Here is a 24,500-nt window from a genome sequence, read left to right on the forward strand (position 1 = left end):
GTTCTTGTCCATGGGATGTCGATGAGAGAGGTTGGGCAAAGATAGCAGCCGAACATTAGCCGCTTAACAGTAGTCTCTGTAATACGGACATTCAGAAAATGCAGGGAAATGGGTAAATAATTTACATACTCTCTACCGTAACTTTGGAGTCCTGTACTGTAGCTGTTGTGCTGCATGCTGTCTGAAATGCATTGAATTACTGTACCATATCACATACAGTTACAGTAAATATGGTTTCCCAGACCGGACCAGAGATTTATTTCAACAAGACCATCGGTCCAGTAGTTTTAATATATTTTTTAATAATATTTTACGAATTGTGTCGACTGACCTTTTTCGCGAATTTTCAACAGACTATACTATGACCTTTTTTTCTGAAAAAAAACTTGACTATGGCTTTTTCTGACTGTTTTGGACTGACGACGCTCAGACTTTACTTGACATACCATATGAGGGGTTTTTATGACGTTTTAATATTTTTTCTTAATATTCTATGAATTTTGTCGACTGACTTTTTTCGCGAATTTTCGACATACTATACTATGACTTTTTTTCTGAAAATTTGGCTATGGCTTTTTCTGACTGTTTTGGACTCACTACGTTCAGACTTTGCTTGACATACGATACGAGGGGGTTTTATGACGTTTTAACATACATACATTTTTTAAAGATTATTTTTTTGGCTAGAGCACCATTGAAGCCTTCTTATTCATTTTTCAGACAGTATGCAAACCCCTGGAGAGAAAGGGAGGTGACATGCAGAATGCATCCTGGGCGGGAGTCGAACCCAGGACCACCACGTCAAGGACATTGAGCCTCTGTACATGAGGCAACTACTCTAACCACTGCGCCAACAGCCGTCCCTTTTAACAATATTCTATGAATGCTGTCAACTGACTTTTTTCGCGAATTTTCGACATACTATACTATGACTTTTTTTTCCGAAAAAAATGTACTATGGCTTTTTATGACTGTTTTGGACTCACTACACTCAGACTTTGCTTGACATACGATACGACAGGTTTTTACAACGTTTTTATATTTTTTCATAATATTTTATGAATTTTGTCGACTGACTTTTTTCGTGAATTTTCGACATACTATACTATGACCTTTTTTTCTGAAAAAAATTTGACTATGGCTTTTTATGACTGTTTTGGACTGACGACGCTCAGACTTTACTTGACATACCATATGAGGGGTTTTTATGACGTTTTAATATTTTTTCTTAATATTCTATGAATTTTGTCGACTGACTTTTTTCGCGAATTTTCGACATACTATACTATGACTTTTTTTTCCGAAAAAAATGTACTATGGCTTTTTATGACTGTTTTGGCCTCACTACACTCAGACTTTGCTTGACATACGATACGACAGGTTTTAACGACGTTTTTATATTTTTTCATAATATTTTATGAATTTTGTCGACTGACTTTTTTCGTGAATTTTCGACATACTATACTATGACCTTTTTTTCTGAAAAAAATTTGACTATGGCTTTTTATGACTGTTTTGGACTCACTACGTTCAGACTTTGCTTGACATACGATACGAGGGGGTTTTATGACGTTTTAACATACATACATTTTTTAAAGATTATATTTTTGGCTAGAGCACCATTGAAGCCTTCTTATTCATTTTTCAGACAGTATGCAAACAGGGGGAGAGAAAGGGAGGTGACATGCAGAATGCATCCTGGGCGGGAGTCAAACCCAGGACCACCACGTCAAGGACATTGAGCCTCTGTACATGAGGCAACTACTCTAACCACTGCGCCAACAGCCGTCCCTTTTAACAATATTCTATGAATGCTGTCGAGTGACTTTTTTCGCGAATTTTCGACATACTATACTATGACTTTTTTTTCCGAAAAAAATGTACTATGGCTTTTTATGACTGTTTTGGCCTCACTACACTCAGACTTTGCTTGACATACGATACGACAGGTTTTTACGACGTTTTTATATTTTTTCATAATATTTTATGAATTTTGTCGACTGACTTTTTTCGTGAATTTTCGACATACTACACTATGACCTTTTTTTCTGAAAAAAATTTGACTATGGCTTTTTATGACTGTTATGTGACATGCAGAATGCATCCTGGGCTAGAGTCGAACCCAGAACCACCACGTCAAGGACATTGAGCCGTTTTTTTGGACTGTTTTTCGACATACTATACTATGACTTTTTTTCTGAGAATTTGACTATGGCTTTTTATGACTGTTTTGGACTGACGACGCTCAGACTTTGCTTGACATACGATATGAGGGGTTTTTATGACGTTTTAATATTTTTTTCATAATATTCTATGAATTTTGTCGACTGACTCTTTCATGAATTTTCGACATACTATAACTAAATTACTAAACTGAAACATCGTGGCATTGGCATTATAAATCAAAAACTAAGATCAAACATTTGACTGATTTTATTATGGCACTTTGTACAGGTCACATGACAAACTCAAAATTCTGGGTTGCATGAAGAGATCAATGTTTAAAATGTTTTTCAAAAAGAAAGGAGTTGGAAGCTGCTTTATTTTAACTACACATAAAAGAAAATGTCATTATGGAAGACATACTTAACTTTGAAATGCGAACCATTTTTCCAAGTCTACCTTGATGTGATACTTGCCAATGTGTACCTTGAAAGAGTTATTTGTCTCATTCATGGTTGTGAAAAGCTCCGGATTGCAGTCCAGTCATACAACTCACATTTAAAATGTTTATTGTAGCAGCAGAACACAGTACCAACTTATATTAACTTGGCCTAAACTTTTTAGTGTATTATGAGAGAAAAGGAACATTTCCTGCAACCACAAATCTCCTTTAATATACATATAGGCCTGTATTTCCCCAAATCAAAAATGTTTGCCAGTTAATGCAAGGACATGTAAAATGTATATCATCTCAATGTCAGGCTTTTGATTTGTAAAAGGGTTGCAACTAACAATTATTTTCAGAATTTATTAATCTGCCAATATTTTTTTCTCTCTTTCATGATTGTTTTCTATATAAAATTTCAAAATAGTGAGAAATGTCCATTACAATTTAACACTAAAACTTTCAGTTTGCCATCACTTGCCAATCGTTGTAACTGAAAAGCTGTAACCAGGGAATGCATTTGCTTGATAAATAAATCAAAATATTACTAAATTATCAAAACTATTTCCTGATACTAGCAGATTAATTCAATTAATGTATCAAGGAATTGTTCCAACTCTAATTTGAAATATGTGGATATTACATCTCCACACCGTTTCTGACGTCACTAAAGCAAACTCATGATTATGAAAGAAAACAGACATGTAGTACCCGCTTCTTCTTCTGTAGTCAAAAATACAGATATGTGCAAGGAAACTGTACAAAACCCATTCCTGTAGGTAAAAGGAGCATCTCGGGTTGGCGTATGTGAACGTCCACTGTAACATCCATCCACACATACTTTGTGCACTGCATTATTAACAAACAGATTAGGGTTCCCAGGGATCCAAGGTAAACAGATTGCATTGAAGTGCTACGAGATATTTCGTTGGCACACGTAGAGTTGACATGTACAATATTTACATTGAAAATTGAATCAGTTTTCATGCGTTTCCTAAAAACAAACAATTTTTTTTTTAGAAAATAAAATTCTCACATTCCATTTGGATATCATTCCGTTTCTGTCCACATATGGAAATTAAATTTAGCGAAAAGAAAACAAACACATTAGTTTCAAATGGCATTCACTTAACTTTATATATTAACTTCTCCTGTTCTGCTGAACGTATGATTGGTTCTTATACTGTACAGGATGCATGAGCAGTAAGAATTAACAAGAAGAAATGTGTGATTGGTATTGAGTTGAATAAAACTGCAAATCAAAAAAAAAACTGTTACTATAGTTACTCCAACAAGAGTCACAATAAAGCTGACTGACTGAGCAATCCTCTGAGTGGGATCCCAAACCTGCCGAACTCTCATGAACGATGCAGCTAGAAAGAGAGACAGTGTGAGGAATCAAACACTTCTTGAACTACAGACAAGCATCTGTACCTTGTTTTTGAAGTCAATAAATAAATTCAACCAAATCTGAATAAATATGACTTAAAATGACATTGTCTTCTGGCCCAAGAGAGCGTTCGATCTGCTGCAACACCCCAGACAACGAGATATTCCTCTGACATCATCCTCTCCCTGAGGTGCGTCAGTTTATGGCTGTCTGGCCATATGGCCAACAGGGGAAGGGAAATAGAGGGGGGGAGGGGGGGGGCATTCTTGTAGATGTAGGGGGATAAATTTAGGGTCGCACCCAACACAGAGGGACCCAGAAGGACTCTCGCTCCAGCCTTTCTAAAATACCCCGCAGTTCTGCACAGGCACTGGCTGAGTCCTCCTTGATGAGGACCCGGTCCACCAGGTGTCCATACTGCTGATCAATCTGAGCAGCAGACTGACGCATCTCCTGGAGGTCTTCGTCCTGTTGCAGAAAGCAAAACAATGTATACAGAAAGTGAGACCAGTTCAGGAACTAAGCCAGTCCATTTCACAAAAGCTAGCCATGACTGTCATTGGAAGAAGTATTCAGATCCTTTACTTGATTAAATGTACTAATACCACACTGTGAAAATACTCAGCTATAAGTGAAAGTCCTGCATTTAATTCTTTACTTAAGTAAAAGTGTGTTGTATGAGCACAATTTTGCTTGTTTTATTTTTGATGGAAGCTTGTTCCAAATACATGCCACATAATAGAAGAATGCTTCACCATATTGTGAGTAATTTTTGATATATTAACCAAGCCAGTGCTGGACGACCTTAGGGATGTTTGGAACATACTCAGATAAAAACTTGGAGAGGTATAATGGTGCTAAACCATTTAAGACCAATGTTATTTTTACCTTATATGTTGAGCTTTGGCATCCTTGTTTTTCACTGTATGTCTATTCCTATCATCCTGTCAATTGTTCTGTGTATTTGCATTACGAGCAAAACTGATTCCTTATGTACAATAGTTGACCATTGAGGCGAATCTGAATCATCCGACTGCTCCATCTAACAGAAGACATAATTTACTCGTGCACAATAGACTAATGAATACGAAGAACTTCAAAAGATACACAATATGTTCTCCTCCTGAGCCACTGAACTGGGACAGCTTGCCAAGGGAACATGCAGGACTCACTGTAATGCGGCCATGCTCTCCCCCTCCTGGTGAAGTGGCAGCACTGCGGCGACGTCTGCTCTCAGGAACACGCGGTTTGACAAATATGACATAGGGCTTGAACTCTGCTGTCCTCAGTCTCTTCAGAGCCTGGAAGGATTTAATATGTACACATAATAGAGGTCACAAACCAGAAAAATCAGATAAGACATACTACACTACATTTTTTCCCCTGAAAATGTTTAATCTTTTTATGCCTGTTTTGGATTCACTACACTCAGACTTTGCTTGACATACGACATGAGGCGTTTTTGTGACTTTTTAATCTATTTTTAACAATATTCTATGAATTTTGGACATACAAGTATGTCAAAAAAAGTGATCAAAAAAAGTCATAGTATAGTTATAGTACAGTATGTCGCAAATTGTGATGAAAAGTTCACAGTGTAGTATGTGGCTCTCCTCTGTACTTTGCCTTGTAAGTGTGGCTCTACTGGAAAAAATATTCACTGCATTACACTCCATCTGTAACTCTGCAAACTACTGCTGCCTGCAGGATCTGGAGCGCATGACATGTTATGATAGTGTGATACTTTTGGATGTACATTAAACGAGATGTGCTCAGTGGTTGAAACCTGACCTACCTCCGGCTGCACATCCACTACACACATCTTATTCTTGGCCTGTACCGAGCGGATAGCCTCTATACTTGTGCCATACTGGTTCTCCTTGTATTCCCCATGCTCTATGAACCTGCGCAGAAACAGCACAACCTTAACGTGAGCAGGGAACAAATAATACCTTTACACAAAAGCAACATAATATCAATGTGAACATACTTGTTGTTTAAAGCATCTGCATCAAATTGCTGTTTGGTGACAAAGTGGTACTCCACACCTTCCTTCTCATGAGTCTTCTTGGGCCTGGTGGTATCTTTGGGAACACAAAAGAGAAATATGTACTTGTATGTGTGTGTCGAGAATGTCGGTTCATTGATAAGCACGGTGTGAATAACTTGTGACTCACGTGGGACGGCCACTGCAAAACGATGTGGGTTTTCAGCAATAACTCTCTGTTTGAGTTCATTGATCCGAGCTCCAAGAGATCCTTCACAAGATTGAGAGAGAGAGAAATGACTTCACATGCATCATCATGTTAAAAAGGCTGCAAGAAATGGGGCAGTGGTAGCTTGCAATGCATGCTTTGATCCACTAGGAGTCACTATCATCACAGGAAAACATTTGTGCCACTTCGTGGCTCAGTCTTACCGATTAGAACCACCAGACGGGGTCTCTCATGGGGCCTCTGCTGGTAGCGGGTCACCTCTTCATACGTCAGGTAGTCGCCGTCTCCGGGATCAGAGCCTTCTCCGGAGGATCCTTGCCTGTCCTTGCGACTCAGCCGGAAGCTCCTCCGTAAACCAGCTACAGCGAGGCCAGAGATGGGAGGGAAGAGGGAGCAGAAAGAAAAAGGTATTTTGTCAGATGTCACGGACCACTAAATTATTGACACGAGATCAGACGACATTAATACACTACTTCACTGCCATGACACATATACAATCTTTCTGCATTTTAAAAACAACACCATTAACAAAATTAGATAAGTGAGCAAGTGCAAAAGCAATGGTTCCAATAAAGTCAAGACCAACCCATTGATAACCATGCATTAAAAACATTTGTACATAGTGCACAGGGATGAAAATAGCTCACTCTTATCTGAAGTGTAAATACTTGATAGTGTGAGATATCAGCTGAGCCAATAAGACGTCATGCTTCAACTACACATTGGAATACATGCGGCTGATAGTAAAAACATCAGGTGAAGCAGACTGTTAATGCAAACCATTCCTTAAATCCATTTTTAAAAGTGAGTAAACACTTTCAGTAGTACAAAACAGAGTTCAGTGACCCAAAATATACACTATTTTCTGACATTGTAGTCCAAACAAGGCATGCTGCTCTGAACGAGGCTACAGTGCTGAGGCAGGACAGACAGGACAGCCTGGCCCTGAGAAACACCGCGTCAATAGCAGAGAGTGACTGCAAATCAGGGTCTCCCAAGGCCAGGACTGTCTGTATCCCCCGTCAGTGGTGTGTACCTGAGGGAATGAGCCGGCCACTGTACCTGAATAAAATTCCCAGGAAAACACCTGGCCACAGGAGGGCGCCACTGCTTTACACTTAGGAGAGACTATAACTGGCGTTAGAGCATCACACAACCCAGCCTCACACCTCCACACAGGGTGAACGAGCAGCAAACGTGCCTGGGTGAGTGTGCAATGCGTCCAACCCAGCAGGGCTCTCATGGAGGGGACGGGGAGGGTGTTTTGGGGAAGGGGGGAAGCAGTGCACCACAGCACAGTAGCAGGGGCAGTTAGTTAGATGCAGGGCAGGTGGGAGGGAGGTTTAGGAGGATCCGAACACTGCACGGTGGAGGAAGGGGGGGCTGGCGGAGGGGATGAAGGGGAAGGTTTACAGCTCCAAGCAGAGTGCATGATAGGAAGCACAAGTACTGATTTAGTAATGATTTATGTGTAGCAGGGAGAAGGTGCTGATAAGCTCCTTCTCCCTGTTTAGATCGCTCCTTGCGCTCATCATCATTCCAGCAGCTCACAAGATGTGGGGGAGTAAATGTGGGTCGGATTGGGCTGAAGAAGGGTGAGGGAGGGGAGGCCAGTGGAAGGCTAGAGAGAGGGGGACTGATGTATTCCACCCACTCCAATTTCAACTTAAAGCCTGATATTGCAACATAAAATGGATAACTACTTTATCCATTTTATGTTGCTTTAAATGCAATAACTGCCAACATTTCCCATCCTAATAACAAGACAAGAAGGTTTCCTGGAATTACCTTGAAAGAGCAGCTCCATTTCTCTCCAAGTAAATATCCATGTATTCATATTCATGCTGTGCACTTGGTAAAATATGCAATGATTTGGGAATTCATTGTATTAAGTGTACAAAAACAACTGTACCAATCAAACACTGTCTCCATTTACCCTATAATGAGTACCAAAGGAAACTTCCTAAGAAATAATTACAAAAATATAAACCAGCACAAATTCAACTCATTCATCACTTTTTTTTGCTTCTATACTGTTAACTGACGTCTTTTCTTTTACGTTTGATACAAACACTTCCTCTAATCCCTCAACCCTCGGCCCCGGACAGGTCACCCCTACACAAGCAGTCGTATTGACCCCCCCAGCCCCGAAGCACCCAGGGAACCAGCGCACAGCCAGGCTGCAGCAGGCAAAGAGCAGATAGGGAGAAGGAGGTGGAGAAAGATGTGCACACTCTCACCTATGTACTGTCCATTGAAATAGCCCTCACAGTCACAGTCCTCTGTAGGGAGGCAAGCAGGGAAAAGAGGGGGTAAGCACAGGGTAAGAGACCTGGAAGAGGAGTTGGGGGGAGGTGGAAGAGTTAAAGAGGGGGGCGGGCCATGGGGCATTGGAGAGGGCAGGCGGGGCAGACAGGCAGCAGGCAGGCAGATAGAGGCGAGAACGCAGGGGTAGCAGAGAGATGATGAAGGAGCGCTGTCGGAGGCAACAGCCACTAACGAAGGCTTGATTCGACGTCACGAGAGGAGAGAGATGGTTCTCCATCTGGAAAGGATCCAGTTGTGAGTCTCTGACCCCCCCCCCCCCCCCCCCCCCCCCACACACACACACACACACACACACACACACACACACACACCTCCCCACACATTCACAGCTGAGGTACGAACTGTCTCACATACAGAAACATACAAATGTGCAACTCCAAAACAAAATAAAAATGTCTTCTTTTACTCATCTATGCAAGAATTCCTTTCATCAAATTGCACGTATAATATGCAGTGGTTTTAGAAAATGTGAAAACATTGAAAATAGCACTGCAGCAGATTAAAGGTGTTGAGGGAAAACAGAACAAAAGATCATAGAGACTGAGGATGACGCAAAAGAAACGAGGAGCTTTTGTTATCTTTGACAACCTCTGTTGTGGGCTAAAGGTGCACACACACACACACACACACACACACACACACACACAGCAAAGAATCTCTATTCTGGTCTGGTGCACTAACAGCAGGAGGGGAGGAATTAAGCTGGACGCAGTAGAAATCCCAAATGGACACCCTACTAAAACACATGCAAGCTCTCTCCCCAAACACACACCCACACACACCCATACAATCTCTCTCTTTCTCTCTCTCTGGCCTCTGAACATTTGTCATTGTGTGTCTCGGTGAATCATGTTTGTCTGGCACACATACCCACCTTTATCACATCCTTGGTCATCTGGCGAAGTTTGCAACAAGGAAAAACAGAGTGTCAAACATTAGCGTCAGGAAAACTAAAGGTAATTTTGGTGTAAATGGCAGATAAGAGAATGAGATTTGGAAATTTATGAAATGAGGATTTAACATTTGAGGAGATTTATTGCCGTCGTCCATGACGTCACAGACAAAGAGTGCCCCTGCTGGGATTTAGGGGAATTAATCAGAGGGCCGGAGGAGCGTGGAGGGAAGCCGAGACACAAGAGTCTCCCTGCAGGCCTGCTGCTGCGTGGCGAAGCAGGGCTGGCTGTCATACTGGTAAGCTCTTGTTTTCTCCCCGTGGCTCAAGCCTAATCGGATCGCCTGCAGCTTACGCACCACGAAGAGCCACCACTCCCATTACCCACTCACCTGGCAGTTAACACGCGCGTATATAGAATTAAGTGAGAAAGTGAGAAGTGTATGTAGTGTCGAGGCTTTTGTTTCTCAGTGGGCATAGCTTGTAACGCTTAAGCTGCTCGCTGGCCAGATGGCCCGAACATGAAAGAGATTAATTCATATTACGTGATCCATCCCTCCGCCTCTGTGCCCCTCCATCTCTCCCTCATCTTTTTTTAAAAACATGTCTACATAGCAGCAAGGAGAGGACGGGCAACGCATACTAATGCCTCTCAGAATGCCAATTACCAGCGCAAAGGTCAATAAATGCAGCAATGAAAACATTGCTGCATTTATCCAGCAGAGATGTTAGTTGTATAATGACAGTGACAGAGTACGTTGGTGAACGAGTAAGCAGGGAGTTAACTGTGATTATGAAATGATGCTGAAGATGCAGTGGAATCCTGGGAAGCTGACACTTACAGACAGGATTTTTAGGGGATTTTGGATTCGGAAGTGTGCCCATTTTCATCCTGTAGGCCAGTCGTCTGGAACAATGTGCAGCAGAACAAAGAGCCAGAGAGGATGGAGGCAGGAAGAGATTCATCAGGTCAGAAATACACAGTAAGCAGCAGGTGAGGAGGGGATGTCAGAGAGGTTGAACAGAAGATTTAAACATGAATAAGAGTGGGACATACAACACTTATGAACAGACTATGAGACAAAGAGCCCCTGGGCACACGTTTACCTCTTACATCCACTAAGAGGAAGATATCCAAACTGAGGGAGACACAAAACAACTACAATGTGACGGTACTTTTAGGTGATTTTGCATCGTTTTGTGAACCTTCTTCACCGTTATTTTGTGTCTCTTTGTGGAAGTTTTACATCCCTTTTTTTAAATATAAACAGTGACATTAAGGAGAGGCTCTGTCCATAAACCACAACATATTTTCTTTTAATAAGCAGACCTGAGCATACACTACTTTTTCCAATCATACCGATTCATTTAACAGATTCTTATTCATCATAGATTCACAGCAGAGTGCAGCATCAGCAGAAATTTGCCATTTCATCCATAACATTTATTTAACCTATAAAACAGAGCATGCAGGCTTTTCAGAGCTCAGATACCCTCTGAACTGCGCCTTTCTCTGTGTTTAAGCTGTGGTTATTAATCCAACAGACGCTGCAGTGTTTGGCAGGGATCTCCCAGCCAGCTGAGATCATCTTACTGACGGATTATGACACTAACAGTATCAGCATGCGCCTATTCAAGGCTGTGTTTTCGATTTTTTTTTTTTCAACGCTGCTTTGATGCTCCATCTAATCACAGTTGACCCTTCAATGTGGAACACGCAAATGTGGATTTGACAGATTACAAACGGCTAGATAAAGTCAATATCAGCACCGTTTGGGTGAAACATACAGTCCTGGCATCGGTTTACGCTACAGGTTGTTTCAGAATCCCATTTCCTCCTGGATGCTCTTACCTCTCTTGGAACAGTTTGGATGGGATGAGTCCGGCCCGCAGGTTGCTGTCTCCCACGCGCTTGGCCTGCCACCACGTGTGGTCGTCTTGGGTCACGACTTGCAGGATGTCTCCACGCTTGAAGGGAAGTCCCGCTTCTTGGCAAGGCGTTGCCCTGTCCTCCAACGGGATGTAGTCAAACAAGGCTCTCATGTACACCTGCAGGCAGAACAAGAAACAGACTGCAATTAGTCTTTTTTCCTTTCAAAATATCCAGACTGTTTCCTCATGTGAGCATGCTAAGTCACACTTCATCTCACCTTGCTGTCCTTCAGTCGGTCCTCTTCTTTAATGGCAGGGATTATCTTTAGAGTGATGGAGCCCTGGGACTGGGACTAGATCACAAATAGACAAGGAAGTAGGGGAGAGGAGAGCGACGGCAAACTCAAATTAAAGACAAACACTCACCTAATATTTCACCTAACAAGGCTCCCTGTGGTGGATTTGCTTTTAATGGACCTCGTTTATAAAAAGATGGACGTGACATTTAAGGTGATGATTCACTTCTATCGTGATCCTCAAGGCTCTTTTGAGATTATAGTTTACCCATCACTATATTTACTGACTGACTGAAACAAATAACCCTAAATGTGAATAAACAAAACATAGGCAGAGCATTTTTGCATGCATGAACATTTACATTTAATACTGATCAAAATACTGTATCATAGCAAAGATTATAGAACTAATTGGGTGCAAAACACACTAATTATTTTCTGAATATCTCATTAATTTTCATCTCTTGAAGGTGCAAATGACAGGCTAAATTGTACAAACATTTCATTATACCGTAATATTATAGACCAAAAGCAAAAAAGGAACATTTTATTTACAGTTTACAACTTAAGCACAGAAAATGGAATCCTTCAAAAGAAAATCATGATTAATCATGTCTTTTTTTTGTGTCTTACCAGCAGCTGGCTGATCTCATCAGGCCTCTTGTGGATCACAGAGACTCCGTTCACCTCCCTGAGTTCATCTCCCACATGGACCAAACCTGTGAGGACGAGAGACAGTATGAAGACACGGACACATCATCAACCATCAAAGAGTCTTCACTGGGTCTTTGGGGTTTATGATTTGCATCTTATCATCAGTATCGTTGCCAGATCCAAGGACAGAAACCACGTCAACCATCAGCTGTCATCTTTTTAGCTGCAGCTACAAACAATGAAATCAAAGGCTGAGAGAAGTCAACACATTCCCCCTCGGGACAGAGAAACACATATTGCAGACACACTATTGAGCTATAATACTCATATATAGTGTATGGATCTACAAAGAGACCCGAGGTTTAATTCTGACTCTCTACAGCTTCTGTCTCCACACTGAAGAGAGCTTTTTCCATCACCTGACCCAGCAAGAAAGAGGAGGATGACATAAATGATTAATGGAAACACTGATTGGTTTACTTTCCCAGCTTTCCCCAGATACATATGTGTCCAATGCTGACACACGCACACCTGCATCTGGCTGATATGTCCATGGTAACACCCATGAAAGGGCGTTTGCTGGGTATATTTCATGTGATGGATTCCCTAGGGACTCGTGGAGAGCGTTGGGTTTCAGCAACAGCCGCACTATCGTTCTCATGTTTCTCCTCCTGCTGCATTTCTCTGGTTGTGGCTTTGATCTCTCATAACAGTATCGGGTTTTGATTTGTTGTCCCGTACAGATGTTTTTTTTTGTGAAACAGTTTCTCTAAATTTCGCTGGTTGTAAGAAGATAAATCCCGTCACGATGCTGTAAAAATCTCTCCTGAGGCGTCGCTCAGCTGCCTGATGGTTGTGCACCATTACTGCAATGTCCTGGCTGTCTTACATGCAGATGATTTTCTGCAAGTCATCTCTGAATCTTTCCTATCTCTTTAACTATTCACCACTACTAAAAATGTATATGGAAATATATCTTTAACATTAGCAGTTCCCATTAAAATTGATTTTGAAACTAAAGACGGGTCAGGTGATTGGTCCCTGACCTTCTTTTACTTGTGACACCTTAATACAAAGCAATACTTGTGACCGCTTGTCATAGGGTGCTCGCCTATAAGGTACTGGTGCACAGCTTTTAGAAAGCCCACAGTGACAAAAGGAGAAGAAGCACAATTTACCACTTCGGTCAGCTGCACCTCCTCTCATGATCCGAGCCACGATCACCATGCCAGTGGCTTCATCCCGCCTGATGGTGGCTCCCTGGAGTTCAGACATATAATACAAGACAAGAGAACAAGAAAAGAGCAGAAAGGTCTCAGTCCCATAATCTCTTCCTCTTCCATCCAGTTCTCTCTTAGGTTCTCCACTCACATCCTTCACAACTCACCAGAGGCTCCTTGTTCTTCACTAGCCTGACGATCTTGACCGACTCTTCCTCCAGCTCGTCCTCAAAGTCGTCCGGCAGCGGCGGCAGCACGGGATCAAAGTTCTTCTGTGCCACAGTGTCATGCACCGAGAGAACGGCCTGGTGGGACAGGAAACAGACGTGCTGTAAAGACACTGCTGACGCTGAGCTGCTGGTGCTCACAGAGAGCCGGCTGACATCTACCAGAATCAGTAAACAGTTTCAGAGACGGATTTCAGGGCATGCAAAATGTCTGAGTGGAAAAATTGCCCGCATAAATACATACAGTATACTAGTGCTGCATCTTCTCATAATTATACTGTTATAAGGACAATCACAGAACAAAAAGTAAAAGTGTGTTTACCTTGAGATGTGGTGACGTGAGCAGGTGCAGGAGCTCCTTCTCCTCGGTGCTCATTGGTCCACTCTGCAGCTCCTCTGCCACCTGCCAATCACAACGCACACATGAGTCCTGACCTAGTATGAACCCGTGCATGTGTAGAACGGTAATGTACGCTGCAGTTTACTGCCGGCAGATACACAACAGACATGCACACGGGGGTAGATAAGTAGCGAGCAGCTATGGTCAGCAGTTTCCCCCAATGATAACCGGTGAGAGTGAGAGAGCAGCAGGAAGTGGAGGTTCATTAGATGAGGGATGATTCAGCACTTTGAGAACATTAAGATTCACTTTTGGTACCTGCATTGCTTTTCTGTTCGGAGCTAACTCATTGTGACTGACTGCTGTGCCCAAGTGGAAAAGTGTGTGTGTGTGTGTGTGTGTGTGTGTGTGTGTGTGTGTGTGTGTGTGTGTGTGTGTGTGTGTGTGTGTGCGTGTGTGTGTGTGTGTGTGTGTGTGATGAACTTACATCCTCGGCCAGAGAAGAGGCACTGTGGAGGACAGGCGTTGGACTCTGTCTCTCATACTGTCTCAACTTCTCATGAATCTGTAACACAAACACAAGGTGTTTATTAGATTAGAGGGTTTCAGAAAGAATGCACAGGACAAGATGTGTTTGCATGCAGTGTTACTCATTAAATTGGATTAAGTGGATCTTTGATGTAAACAATGCAGGATTTGTTGGACCTCAGTGTTTACTAGCTACAAGTCTCCGTCTTCCCTGCAGAATTGCTATGTGCCATGTGCATTGCTCTTGGTGTCTTGACACCATCTAAAGATCAATGGAGTTGTATGAAACCATTGACAAAAATATCAATCAACAAAAATGCCCTCATGAAAAAGAAACTGCCCATAGCACTTCAGAAATGATACGGTACACATGCATAAAAACAATGTTTCTTATGTACAGAAAAAAGGGGTGCATGTCTCCATTAAGACTGTTATTTTGTGTATATTATGCAGTGAAAATGTATTTATAATAAGTCATATAGTTCATGAGAAAATATGGAATTGTTTTCAATCAAATCTAAATAAAAGTTGGTATTTGGGCTTATTTTCTACAAATATCACTGAAATCATCCGTTCTTGCTATATCCCAGTAGTAGCAAGAAGTGACTAAAAAGGCAAATAAACAAAGCAGACACAAACATACTTCAAATTATCTTATACTAATAAAGACTATATTTACACTAAAAATGGCGGGCACGGTGGATGAATACACAGGAAATACAACAAAGCCTTCAAAGGACTTGTATTACCACAAGGCCGCTCTTTTTCCAGTATCATGCATTATCAAACAGTCGCCTGATCCAACTTTCCATTGGTTGTTTCTTATAATGCTTCTAGAAGACGACTTCTCCTCGAAGCACTATGTTATTGATGGAGCGGCAATGAATATCTTAGAGTAAGTTGTTGAAGATGGACAGACGGGTCAGCAGAGACGCTGCTGTTTGCATTCTGTTTTCACTTTTCAACAATAACCAAGTTCTGTTTTAGTTGCCTACATTTCACCAAATCTGAATCCTAGCAGGGGATTCAAATCAGTGAATCATTTTAATTTCAGTTTATTCAAAATAATAGTGTTTTTTCTCTTTGGTCAATTTAATTCACTCTACATCTCTGAAAAGAAACTTTGTGAGTATATTTTAAAATTGTGTACATCAATTCAAATGGTCTGTCTATATGTAAATGTAAATAATGTTACTTGTGGAATCAGACTCCTCACCTTCATGAGGTATCCCAGGCTCCTCTCACTGAACACATCTTTGAGGAAAACCATTTCCTCTTTGTGATTGGCATCGGGCCGTAGCTGAGAGGTCAGCAGGGCCAACGTTTCATGTAGCCCTATAGAGTAGGGGAATACCAGCATGTATATTAATGTGAACAGATGGAGCATCGCATGCGTCAAGTAGTATGGGACCGTATGTGTCGTGCATCTGTGCCAACTCAACTCACCCGCTCCTGCTGTGAGGACCGGCATGGCTTCTTTCATGGGTCAGTGAGGTGAGGAGGGGAGGAAACCTGGGAGGAGGAGAAAGAAAAATGATTATCAATCTTTCCATTCAGTTCCTTTCACTTTCTGAAAGGATATTCTCACAGATGTTTATGCTTGTGCGAGCGTGTGCAGGCGGTGTAAAGGCACACGGAGACCCATGTGCAATAATTATAGCCATATATCATGTCCTTGTCGGCTTCGTGCTGTAAATCCAGGCTGCGTTTTTTCCATTTTGCAGTGCAGTTCCCTCGTCTGTAAACATGTGGGCGTGTATGCGTAAGTCTGCTGGCATTATAGAGCCGTTCTCGTAAGATAAACAGCCACTGCTGCTACTATTAATCACAGAGTCTCACCAGGCCCTGTGAGCGTTGTGTTGGTGTGAAAGAGATCAGGAGAGTGGGATCATCTGGCACAAACCTGTGTGAAATAACTAAAACACTCTGTCACACAGCTTTGACTGATGGAAACCGCTGAGGAACGCCGGTATGAAGGAACCGAGGACTTCGGTATAACAGACATCTCATTCATTTGTAGGATTTATGCCATCTCACCAGCAACTATATAGCATACAGTATTGAGTCAGAACATTATTGTAGATCTCCATAATGGAGAAAATAGTGTTTTTTTATATACTGGACAATTCCTTTCTCTATACATCTATGCTCATATGCTGACGGATCTACAAGTGACTCAGTCAGCTGAAGTACTGCAGTCTGCAGGATTATTGCAGCCCCGTAGCAATCAATATCCCTGTCACTCCACTCCATATTCTCAATACTTCCTGCCACTGGAAACACAAGTCAATAACATAAAAACACACAGACTTCATCATATCACACAATGATGAGATAAGAAAAAAAATTCAACACAACAAAGTTGCAAAAAGGAGCATTACCATGTTCACTTAAGTTATATTAAACATGAACAATAAACAGTTTGGGTTTACAAAAATGTTGACATTTTTGGGGTCAATGTGACTTTCTACCCACTAGGGTTTTTTATGTGGTTGTGTCAGGAAACATGGAACACATGAGAAGGTAAATATGGGCTTGTCTAAGATCATTTTTTAAATATTTGACATTTACGCACAACGTTACATAATCACACGCCATCGACTTATTAACTCTGCTGAAATATTGACACAGATTGTATCCAGACTGTTTGGAAAAGAGGCTTACCATGTCTGGCAGTAGTGTGCTCGTCTGCTTTGCATGTGTGAAATAAACATAAGCTTTATGAGGGATGCCTTCAGTACAGGGCTGTTCATGTCACCGTGTCTGCCATGGAGCCATGGTGTATAGTGTATTACCTCGCACAGAGACTGTAGAGTTCATCGCAATCATTTTTACAAATCTGTACATTTATAGTGGGCACTTCAGCAGCTTTTCATAGAGACCGGTTGATACAAAAGAGACAATGAGCCTAACAGACGAGATGATATTCAAGGTAACCTTGAGGAGGCTTGTGAACTGTTCAAACAGTGTGTTAACCACTGTTTATTATCACAAGCTATGGACTAATGTACAGACTGGAGAAACAGTGTGTATATCAGTGCAGGTAAAAGTAGCTTACAGTCAGCAACATGAGTAAGATCGGACATGAGACCAAAAGGCAGAGAGATGACCAGGACAGGAACAAGGCTGGAAACTACGGACAAAGAATATCCAGTTCACTGTGGGGCTAACATGAAGCAGCTGTACAGACAGATGATTTGCAGACAAGGCAGTGGCAGCGAGAGGACCGGTGAGGAATAGCAGGGCTGGGATTAGAAATGCAGACAAACTAAACAAACAGGGGAAGAGGAGTTAGAAGAGGATGACAGAGCAGATGAAGATAGAATATCCCAAACAGTCCATCAAGTTAAGTGACTGGAACTGATGAGTCTGTGGAAGGCAGAAATGCATAGATACTTTAACTTCAATGCAAAGGTTGCATCTATATGAGACTGTTCATGAGAAACCCACAGTATAGCATCCATAAATTTGACTTTAATGTTTCTATATTGCAAGATGGCAATTTTCTCCCTCCTTCTATAGCATTTGTAAAATGTATTTTTTTGCTTTGATGGTACAGAATCAGAATATGATTAACCGCAGGAGATACAGCCAGAGACAGCAATGAGCTCATGAATAATGAACAGAGAGGATATGACAGAGCTAGAAAGAGGGATGAGGAGGTAGAACAATCAGGAGAATCAGTGAGAACAACACACATGAGACTCTTCATTCCCAAGTGTCAACTGGGATTTTCTCCACATAACCTCACTATATTTAACTCAGAAAAGCTGGGAAAAATATAATTATCAATACAGAGTCTGGTAAAGTGCTTCACTCTGTATAACAATATTCACTGATGGTGTTTTATGTCACCAGCAGCCATCTTCATTTAAAGGTTTCCTCCCATCTCCCCCCAACCGTCTTATGAGCTTGTAGAGTAGAAGTAGAATGAATGGACAAATTAAAATGTAATGGTTCCCACCGTGATGTGCAAAGTACAGATTTATATTACAGAAAGGACATGGTGTGAATGGATTGGTCTTCTCAAGGAATGTACCGAAATTCTTGGATTCTGGACTTTCTGTTCTAATTATAGAAAGCCCAATTATTTTTTTTATTTATTTCTAACAACAATTACCATTAGACTTTCAGAATTAATGTAATCCAATCCTGACAGCTGTATGTATATCCATGGGTGCATTTTAACCGTAAACTGCTAATTCGGCATACTTTAATTGGGGATAATTTGCCAAAATGAAAAAAAAAAAACACTATAACCCACACTTCAATGTACTGTCTAATCTATAGTCAGGTCTTCAAATAAGTAAAGAAAGCATGGACTGTTTATTGAAAAACAGATTTTTTTGTAGTTAATGAGGATATTTTACACAAATCCGAAGGGATATGAGAATGAAGAATCCTCATTAAATATCCTTTAGATCCTCAGCTCCTTTGTAATGTCCATCAGTAATTAAACAATCAAAAGTGTTTGCTGCACTCTGCAGCATATTAGTTAACAGTAGGAGAATTACATCATCCTCTGAGCTGCTCAACATGGTGAGGTCATCAGAAAGAGGCATTGTGGGAGCACCTCTAAGGGTCACCCGGGGGTTGAAGATACATGGGAGGAGGGGATTAATTGGAACAAACAATGCCAAAGCAAAAGGGTTATAGAAAATTGGATATCACAACACAGCTACTGGGAGATAATAGTTTAACTCAAGACAGTTTGTAATTAATCAGCATGCCTGTGCCAAAGTTCACCAAAGTAGAAATCCACACAAAAGCTCCACTTTCTTTTTGTGAAATAAGTTGTATAACAGTTTGAAAACAAGAGAAGATCTGGGGTGTGGAGTTAGAACGGAGTGAGTTAGCCAGATCTATGCAGCCTGCTGCTCATCTCTGTTTGAGGCCAGTGCTACATTAGCCTCTACTAGCATAACACACCCCAATCTCGGACCAAAGAGTCGATGACAGAGTTGCATTATGGGTAATACAGTCACCTGCAATGCTGCAATAAAACCACAGGAGTCCAATACAAACCATAATCTTTTACTATGTTCTGAAATGCTGCTGTTATAAATGCTGGTGCATCTGTGCCCTTGGTCATGGTTGCTAAGTGTGTTTATATATTTTAAATGTAAAGCTCATTTTGAATATTAACACCGACTTTAATGAAAACATCTGATAGTGAATATTAAGTTGAGAAATAAGCTCCATTAGAAATATTATTTTAACAGGAGATGTCATGCTAAATACTCCTCGCACTGAGAATCCACAGTTAGCTGAGTGTTTTAGTTTGCGCCCCCTGACTGCACCTATAAGATTATGAACAGATGATCCTGGCTCACACCGGCCTTCAAACAGCACCACACGCCTGTTACCTCACATCGCTGCAAAAACACGACGACCGACATCAAATCACTGAAATGTCACTGATCCAGAAATAGACTCAGACATGACACTTTTTGCATTACATCCAGGCAAAATCTAGTTATGAGCTTAGCTTCAGATCACACAAACATGATGGAACCCCGATGAGGTCAGAAGTCAGCTGATCAGATAACATGACGTTCATCCAGACACATTTAGCTCAAATGCAGGCGGATCAGTACCACTGCATTAATAACATCTACTGTGTTAGCTGAGCAATTTGTAAACCAACACTGAATTTAATTATCATTGTTGTTCATCCATGTGTGAGGTGTTCATTCATACATAAATAGTTTGGACTCACAACCAACAGACTCCTACTTCATCCTACTCTCCTTTTCCCCGTGTTTCTACTCACAACCATGAGCTTTATCTCCAGCTTTTTGGGAACAAGGTCTGGAGGCGGTCAGCCCTCACAGTGATCAGCACACTGCCAAGAGTTTCATCAGGTCTCCTGGAGTCCCTTTGATGTCTCAGTAAGACCTGAGCCGTAAGAGCTTCTGAAGATACCAGAGCAGCCTCTGCTGTAGGCCGAAACTGAGTGTGTCCTCTTTCCTCAAAGAATCGTGTTGGCTTTAGGGCGGCAATTAATGACTCTTCCCCTCATTAATCCTTGCAATTAAATCAATTAGAATTAAATCTATCCATCTGATATGTGATGTAATTTCAGAAAAAAGTTGGAAAATGTCCCAAAAATGAAACTTAAATGAAGTTATTATCAAAAGAGTTTGATTAATTTTCTGTTTACTGAGTAATTTAATGATTTCCAGTCACAGGTTGGAGCCCAGGGGCTACTTCTGTTGCATGGGAGTATATGTAGCAAGATTGTAGAAAGTAGTTCAACTAACTAAAAAAAAAAATTTAGGAAATAGAAGAAATATAAGCAGACCAAATGGTTAGCGGTCTATTTCAATCATGTATTTATAACGTTTGGCTTCAAAGGGATAAAACGTTTAAACCGTTGACTAACGATCGTATATGGTGAATTGACTAAAGGTAATGGAAAAGACATCCAGTTTCTGCCACTCCAAGTGCTGGTAGAACAAATGGTTAAAAAGGGTAAAGGTGTTCTTGAGTTCATCTGGCGGCGCTATGGGGATATGTGAGGGAAAATTGGTGAGTTATCTAATTAATCAATCATTTTTCAGACATGGTTAGTTCTGCCTCTGTGGTCGTCTTTATTATATATTCAATATATATACATTGTATTCAACATATATTTAATTAGATGTAAAAATTTGCCCAAACTTTAACAAACCACAGAGATGGAAGATGAAAAAAATCATCTTATGAATGATTCGATTTGGAAAGTAGTGACAATCATCCAATTGAACGTCACTGAGGTGGAAACAGAGAGGGCTACTACCGTAAATGTCGGACAACAGCAATCATGAGTCCCTTTAAAAATCGTTACAAATCAATGTCACGTGAATTGAAGAAGTTGTCTCGCTCGACACCATAGAGAAGTGAAAAATGTTTTGAAAAATACATTTTAAAATGTGTGTATCCTGTATCTATGCAGGGGGACCTTATGATTCATGACAATCTTTCAAGATTCAAGATTATTTCATTGTTAACATAAAAAGGTGTGTCTTATATGTGAGACAATGAAAAACAAAATGTTAAGTGTTTATAGTGTAATTTTAAGAGTTTTAAGCACATTTTGATGATAACGTTGCATATCCTGCATATTCTTTTGGCCAGAATAATCGTGATTTGACATTTTCATTGTCCCATGCCAAATAACAACACACACAGCGGGAAAGCTAATTAATTCTCTGCTCAGGTCAGCATACTCCACTATATGTTGTGAATATCAAATGTAGGCACAAAAAAAGACTTGATTAAAGGCCTTGGTAAGATCATGGGTTTGGGTTTGAAACAGGAAAAAAACAGCAGTCTCCCATATTAACCGGACTCACTGCTCTCCCATTCTAATCAACTCAGCCACTAGAGGCATGGTCACTTGAACGTAAACATATGTCGACGTAGTTGTTGTGAAAAAACTGATGCAGTCATTGTTCTTCTCCAGTGTTTATGCGCTGCTAGAATATGCCTCAGCTGTCTATGTACATCTAAAAGATGTTTCAACACAAAATATGCCATCTGGGTCGGTTATAGTGATGCCTGTGAGGGTATGTGGGTTATTAGAAACACTCTTAATCATAACAGCTCTTTATGAGAACGCATCAGCCACAATGCTGTGAAAAAGCCTTGGCATCGAAACGCTATAACAACAAATGCTCGGCCAAGCTGTTCTAAGCAGTCTGCCTTTCGGAGACGATTTCATCTCACCAGATGACGACTGTCAACCCTGCTCCTGCCCGACGACATGCTTTTATGTTGGAGGAAATGATGTCTGTATCGTTCACCAAATGATGAAATTTTTAACCACGGATTGATGCCAGGAGCAGAAGGCTGGATGAGTACTTAGCACTGAAGCCTCGTTCCTCACATGCATGTACAACACAGGCACAAAAACACACACTGGTGGACGGTATATGTACGTACGTATACACACACACAAACACACACACACAGCTGAGTTCGACAACATCTCGGTAAGGACATGATGGAGCATCTTGGCTCGACTCCTTGCCGCCTTGAGATTGAACACCGCTGACACACAGCTAATCCACTGACAATAATGGGAGGCAACCCTAAGCATGTTTGGCCAGCATCCAACATGCCTTTCAGATGCACACACACACACACACACACACACACACACACACACACACACACACACACAAACACACACACATACACACACTTCCCAGACTCACACACTCATCAGATGCAACCACAAAACCACCATCATATCATCTCAGAGGGTGTGGTCCAGCAAAAACTTGTATCATCTCCAACATGGAGGGAAATCTACTGATGTTGACAGCCGACACACTCCTGCACACTCAAATGCTACACCCGCCTCCCCAGTCCCCATACAGCCAGCCCCTCGCTGCTACACAGCAAAGCACAGGCAGATGTTTATTCTCCTCTGCTTCCCCTCCTCTCTATCCTTACCCCCTCATGTCTGTAGAGCATAAAGCCGGCCCTCCATCCCTCCATCCCTCCCTCCTTCTCTCTCCATCTCCCTGCATCACTCCGCAGTGCTACAGCGCTCTGCACTCCCCACATACACTATGCCGTCAGCTGGCAGACGGAGGAAGAAACGGGAAAACACATTGAATAGCAGCGCGTCCGACACCTCATCTTCACACTGGAAATAAAAGGCGTTAAGCAGACAAATGTGGCCTTCTTACCTTCTCTTCTCTGCGTATCTCCTCCTCTTTCTCTCTCTCTCTGTCTCTGTGTTTGTGTCCCTCCCGCCGGCAGCCACACTGTTTCTCTCGCTCTGATTCCTCCTCCTCCTCCTTCTTTCTTCCTCTTCCTCTATTCTGCTGCTCTCACAAACCTGCTGCCGCTGAGTGTCCGCCTCCTCCCCTCTTTCTCCATCTCTCAGCCACTCCCCTAATCCCCCTCCTGCCTTTACATCTCTGACGCTCCCTCTGGCTACAACATCAGTGGATGAAATATGAAATAAAAATGGCATTTTGCTGCCTATGAGAGGCTGTAGCCCCATATTGTACATCTCATGTATATAATCTCTGACTACTTTTGTGAACCTATAGAGATAAGCTGATAAACACAAAGTTGGCGCCTAGTTAGTTAGTATTAGTATTTAACTGCTAAAGAGAAAGACATTACCCCCAAGGAGTCGTGGAGACTGAAGAAGAATGTGAATATTTCATTTATTATAAGATTTACATTTGGTAGGCAGCTAGAAACACAACTCAACATGAAACCTAACAATGCTGGGTCTGTTTGATTAGTAAATAAGCAACTGTCTGCAAAGACCTTTACTAATAGAGCTTTATAATGTGATAATAGATCAATGTTGTGCTAAAAGCTTGTTCTGCTGCCACCAAGTGGCCAAAAAAAATATTCCAGAAACAGATTCCAACAGACCCTTCTCTTATGGTGTTTGTTTGAGTTTGGGAATAGAGTTGCATCTTTGAAAACACGTTAACAATTATATTTTTTATTCAGATAGTTAAATGCTATGGCCTTCCTGTTTTTTTGTTTTTTGTTGTTGTTGTTGTTTTTCTTTCAAAGATTAGAGCTTTCCTTGTAATAACATTGATTGTAAGCTCTGTAACTCAGATTTAATGACAACATGTTGTGGTGGCTAATTGGATCGGATCGGCTGCCTCTGATAGAGAGCCCACCCCCCTCCTGAGCCTGGAAGGACCGAAGCCAGCTGACCTCCAGCTCTCTCTTTGTCTGCATGCATGTACTCATGCAGCAGACACACAGCATCTTAATGATGGGTTAACATCCCCCTATATGCACGCACACGCACACACACACACACACACCTCCACTCCAGCCCTTCATTCACATGGTAATTGTGGGTGTGTCCAGCCTGTCTTTGTGCCGGGGTGCCCCCCTCAGGATACAAAGAAGTGAACTGCACAAACAACGCTGAACATGCAAACACATGAGACAGC

At 41.5% G+C, this 24,500-nt stretch overlaps 1 protein-coding gene across 3 annotated transcripts; it reads right to left on the minus strand.

Moving 5' to 3' along the window:
- Positions 1-2,864: 2,864 nt before the first annotated feature.
- Positions 2,865-23,382, minus strand: LOC311031682 (MAGUK p55 subfamily member 3-like). Of its 3 annotated transcripts, XM_084038095.1 has the most exons (20): positions 23,253-23,382; positions 16,018-16,083; positions 15,788-15,906; positions 14,531-14,608; positions 14,026-14,106; positions 13,644-13,781; positions 13,435-13,516; positions 12,236-12,321; positions 11,585-11,659; positions 11,287-11,483; positions 10,277-10,341; positions 9,417-9,437; positions 8,455-8,496; positions 7,277-7,342; positions 6,418-6,573; positions 6,176-6,256; positions 5,989-6,082; positions 5,794-5,902; positions 5,171-5,299; positions 2,865-4,466 (listed from the first exon to the last, which is right to left on the minus strand). In XM_084038095.1, exons 2-20 carry the CDS (start codon positions 16,052-16,054, stop codon positions 4,287-4,289), a joined length of 1,836 nt encoding a protein of 611 aa, XP_083894221.1. In that variant the 5' UTR covers positions 16,055-16,083; positions 23,253-23,382; the 3' UTR covers positions 2,865-4,286. The 3 variants fall into 3 exon arrangements, with proteins under 3 accessions (XP_083894221.1, XP_083894222.1, XP_083894223.1); XM_084038096.1 differs by lacking the exon at positions 7,277-7,342; XM_084038097.1 differs by lacking the exons at positions 7,277-7,342; positions 8,455-8,496.
- Between the last annotated feature and the right edge of the window lie 1,118 nt (positions 23,383-24,500).

This window comes from Eutrigla gurnardus (assembly GCF_963514095.1).
Source record: "Eutrigla gurnardus genome assembly, chromosome: 20".
Lineage (NCBI taxonomy): Eukaryota > Metazoa > Chordata > Actinopteri > Perciformes > Triglidae > Eutrigla > Eutrigla gurnardus.

Coding starts and splice junctions, on each gene's coding strand:
- LOC311031682 (XM_084038095.1), bottom strand. CDS start 16,054: ATGAAAGAAGCCATGCCGGTCCTCACAGCAGGAGCGG. Junction 14,609..15,787: donor GCCTGGGATACCTCATGAAG/GTGAGGAGTCTG, acceptor TTTGTGTTACAG/ATTCATGAGAAGTTGAGACA. Junction 4,467..5,170: donor GAGAGCATGGCCGCATTACA/GTGAGTCCTGCA, acceptor TTTCTGCAACAG/GACGAAGACCTCCAGGAGAT.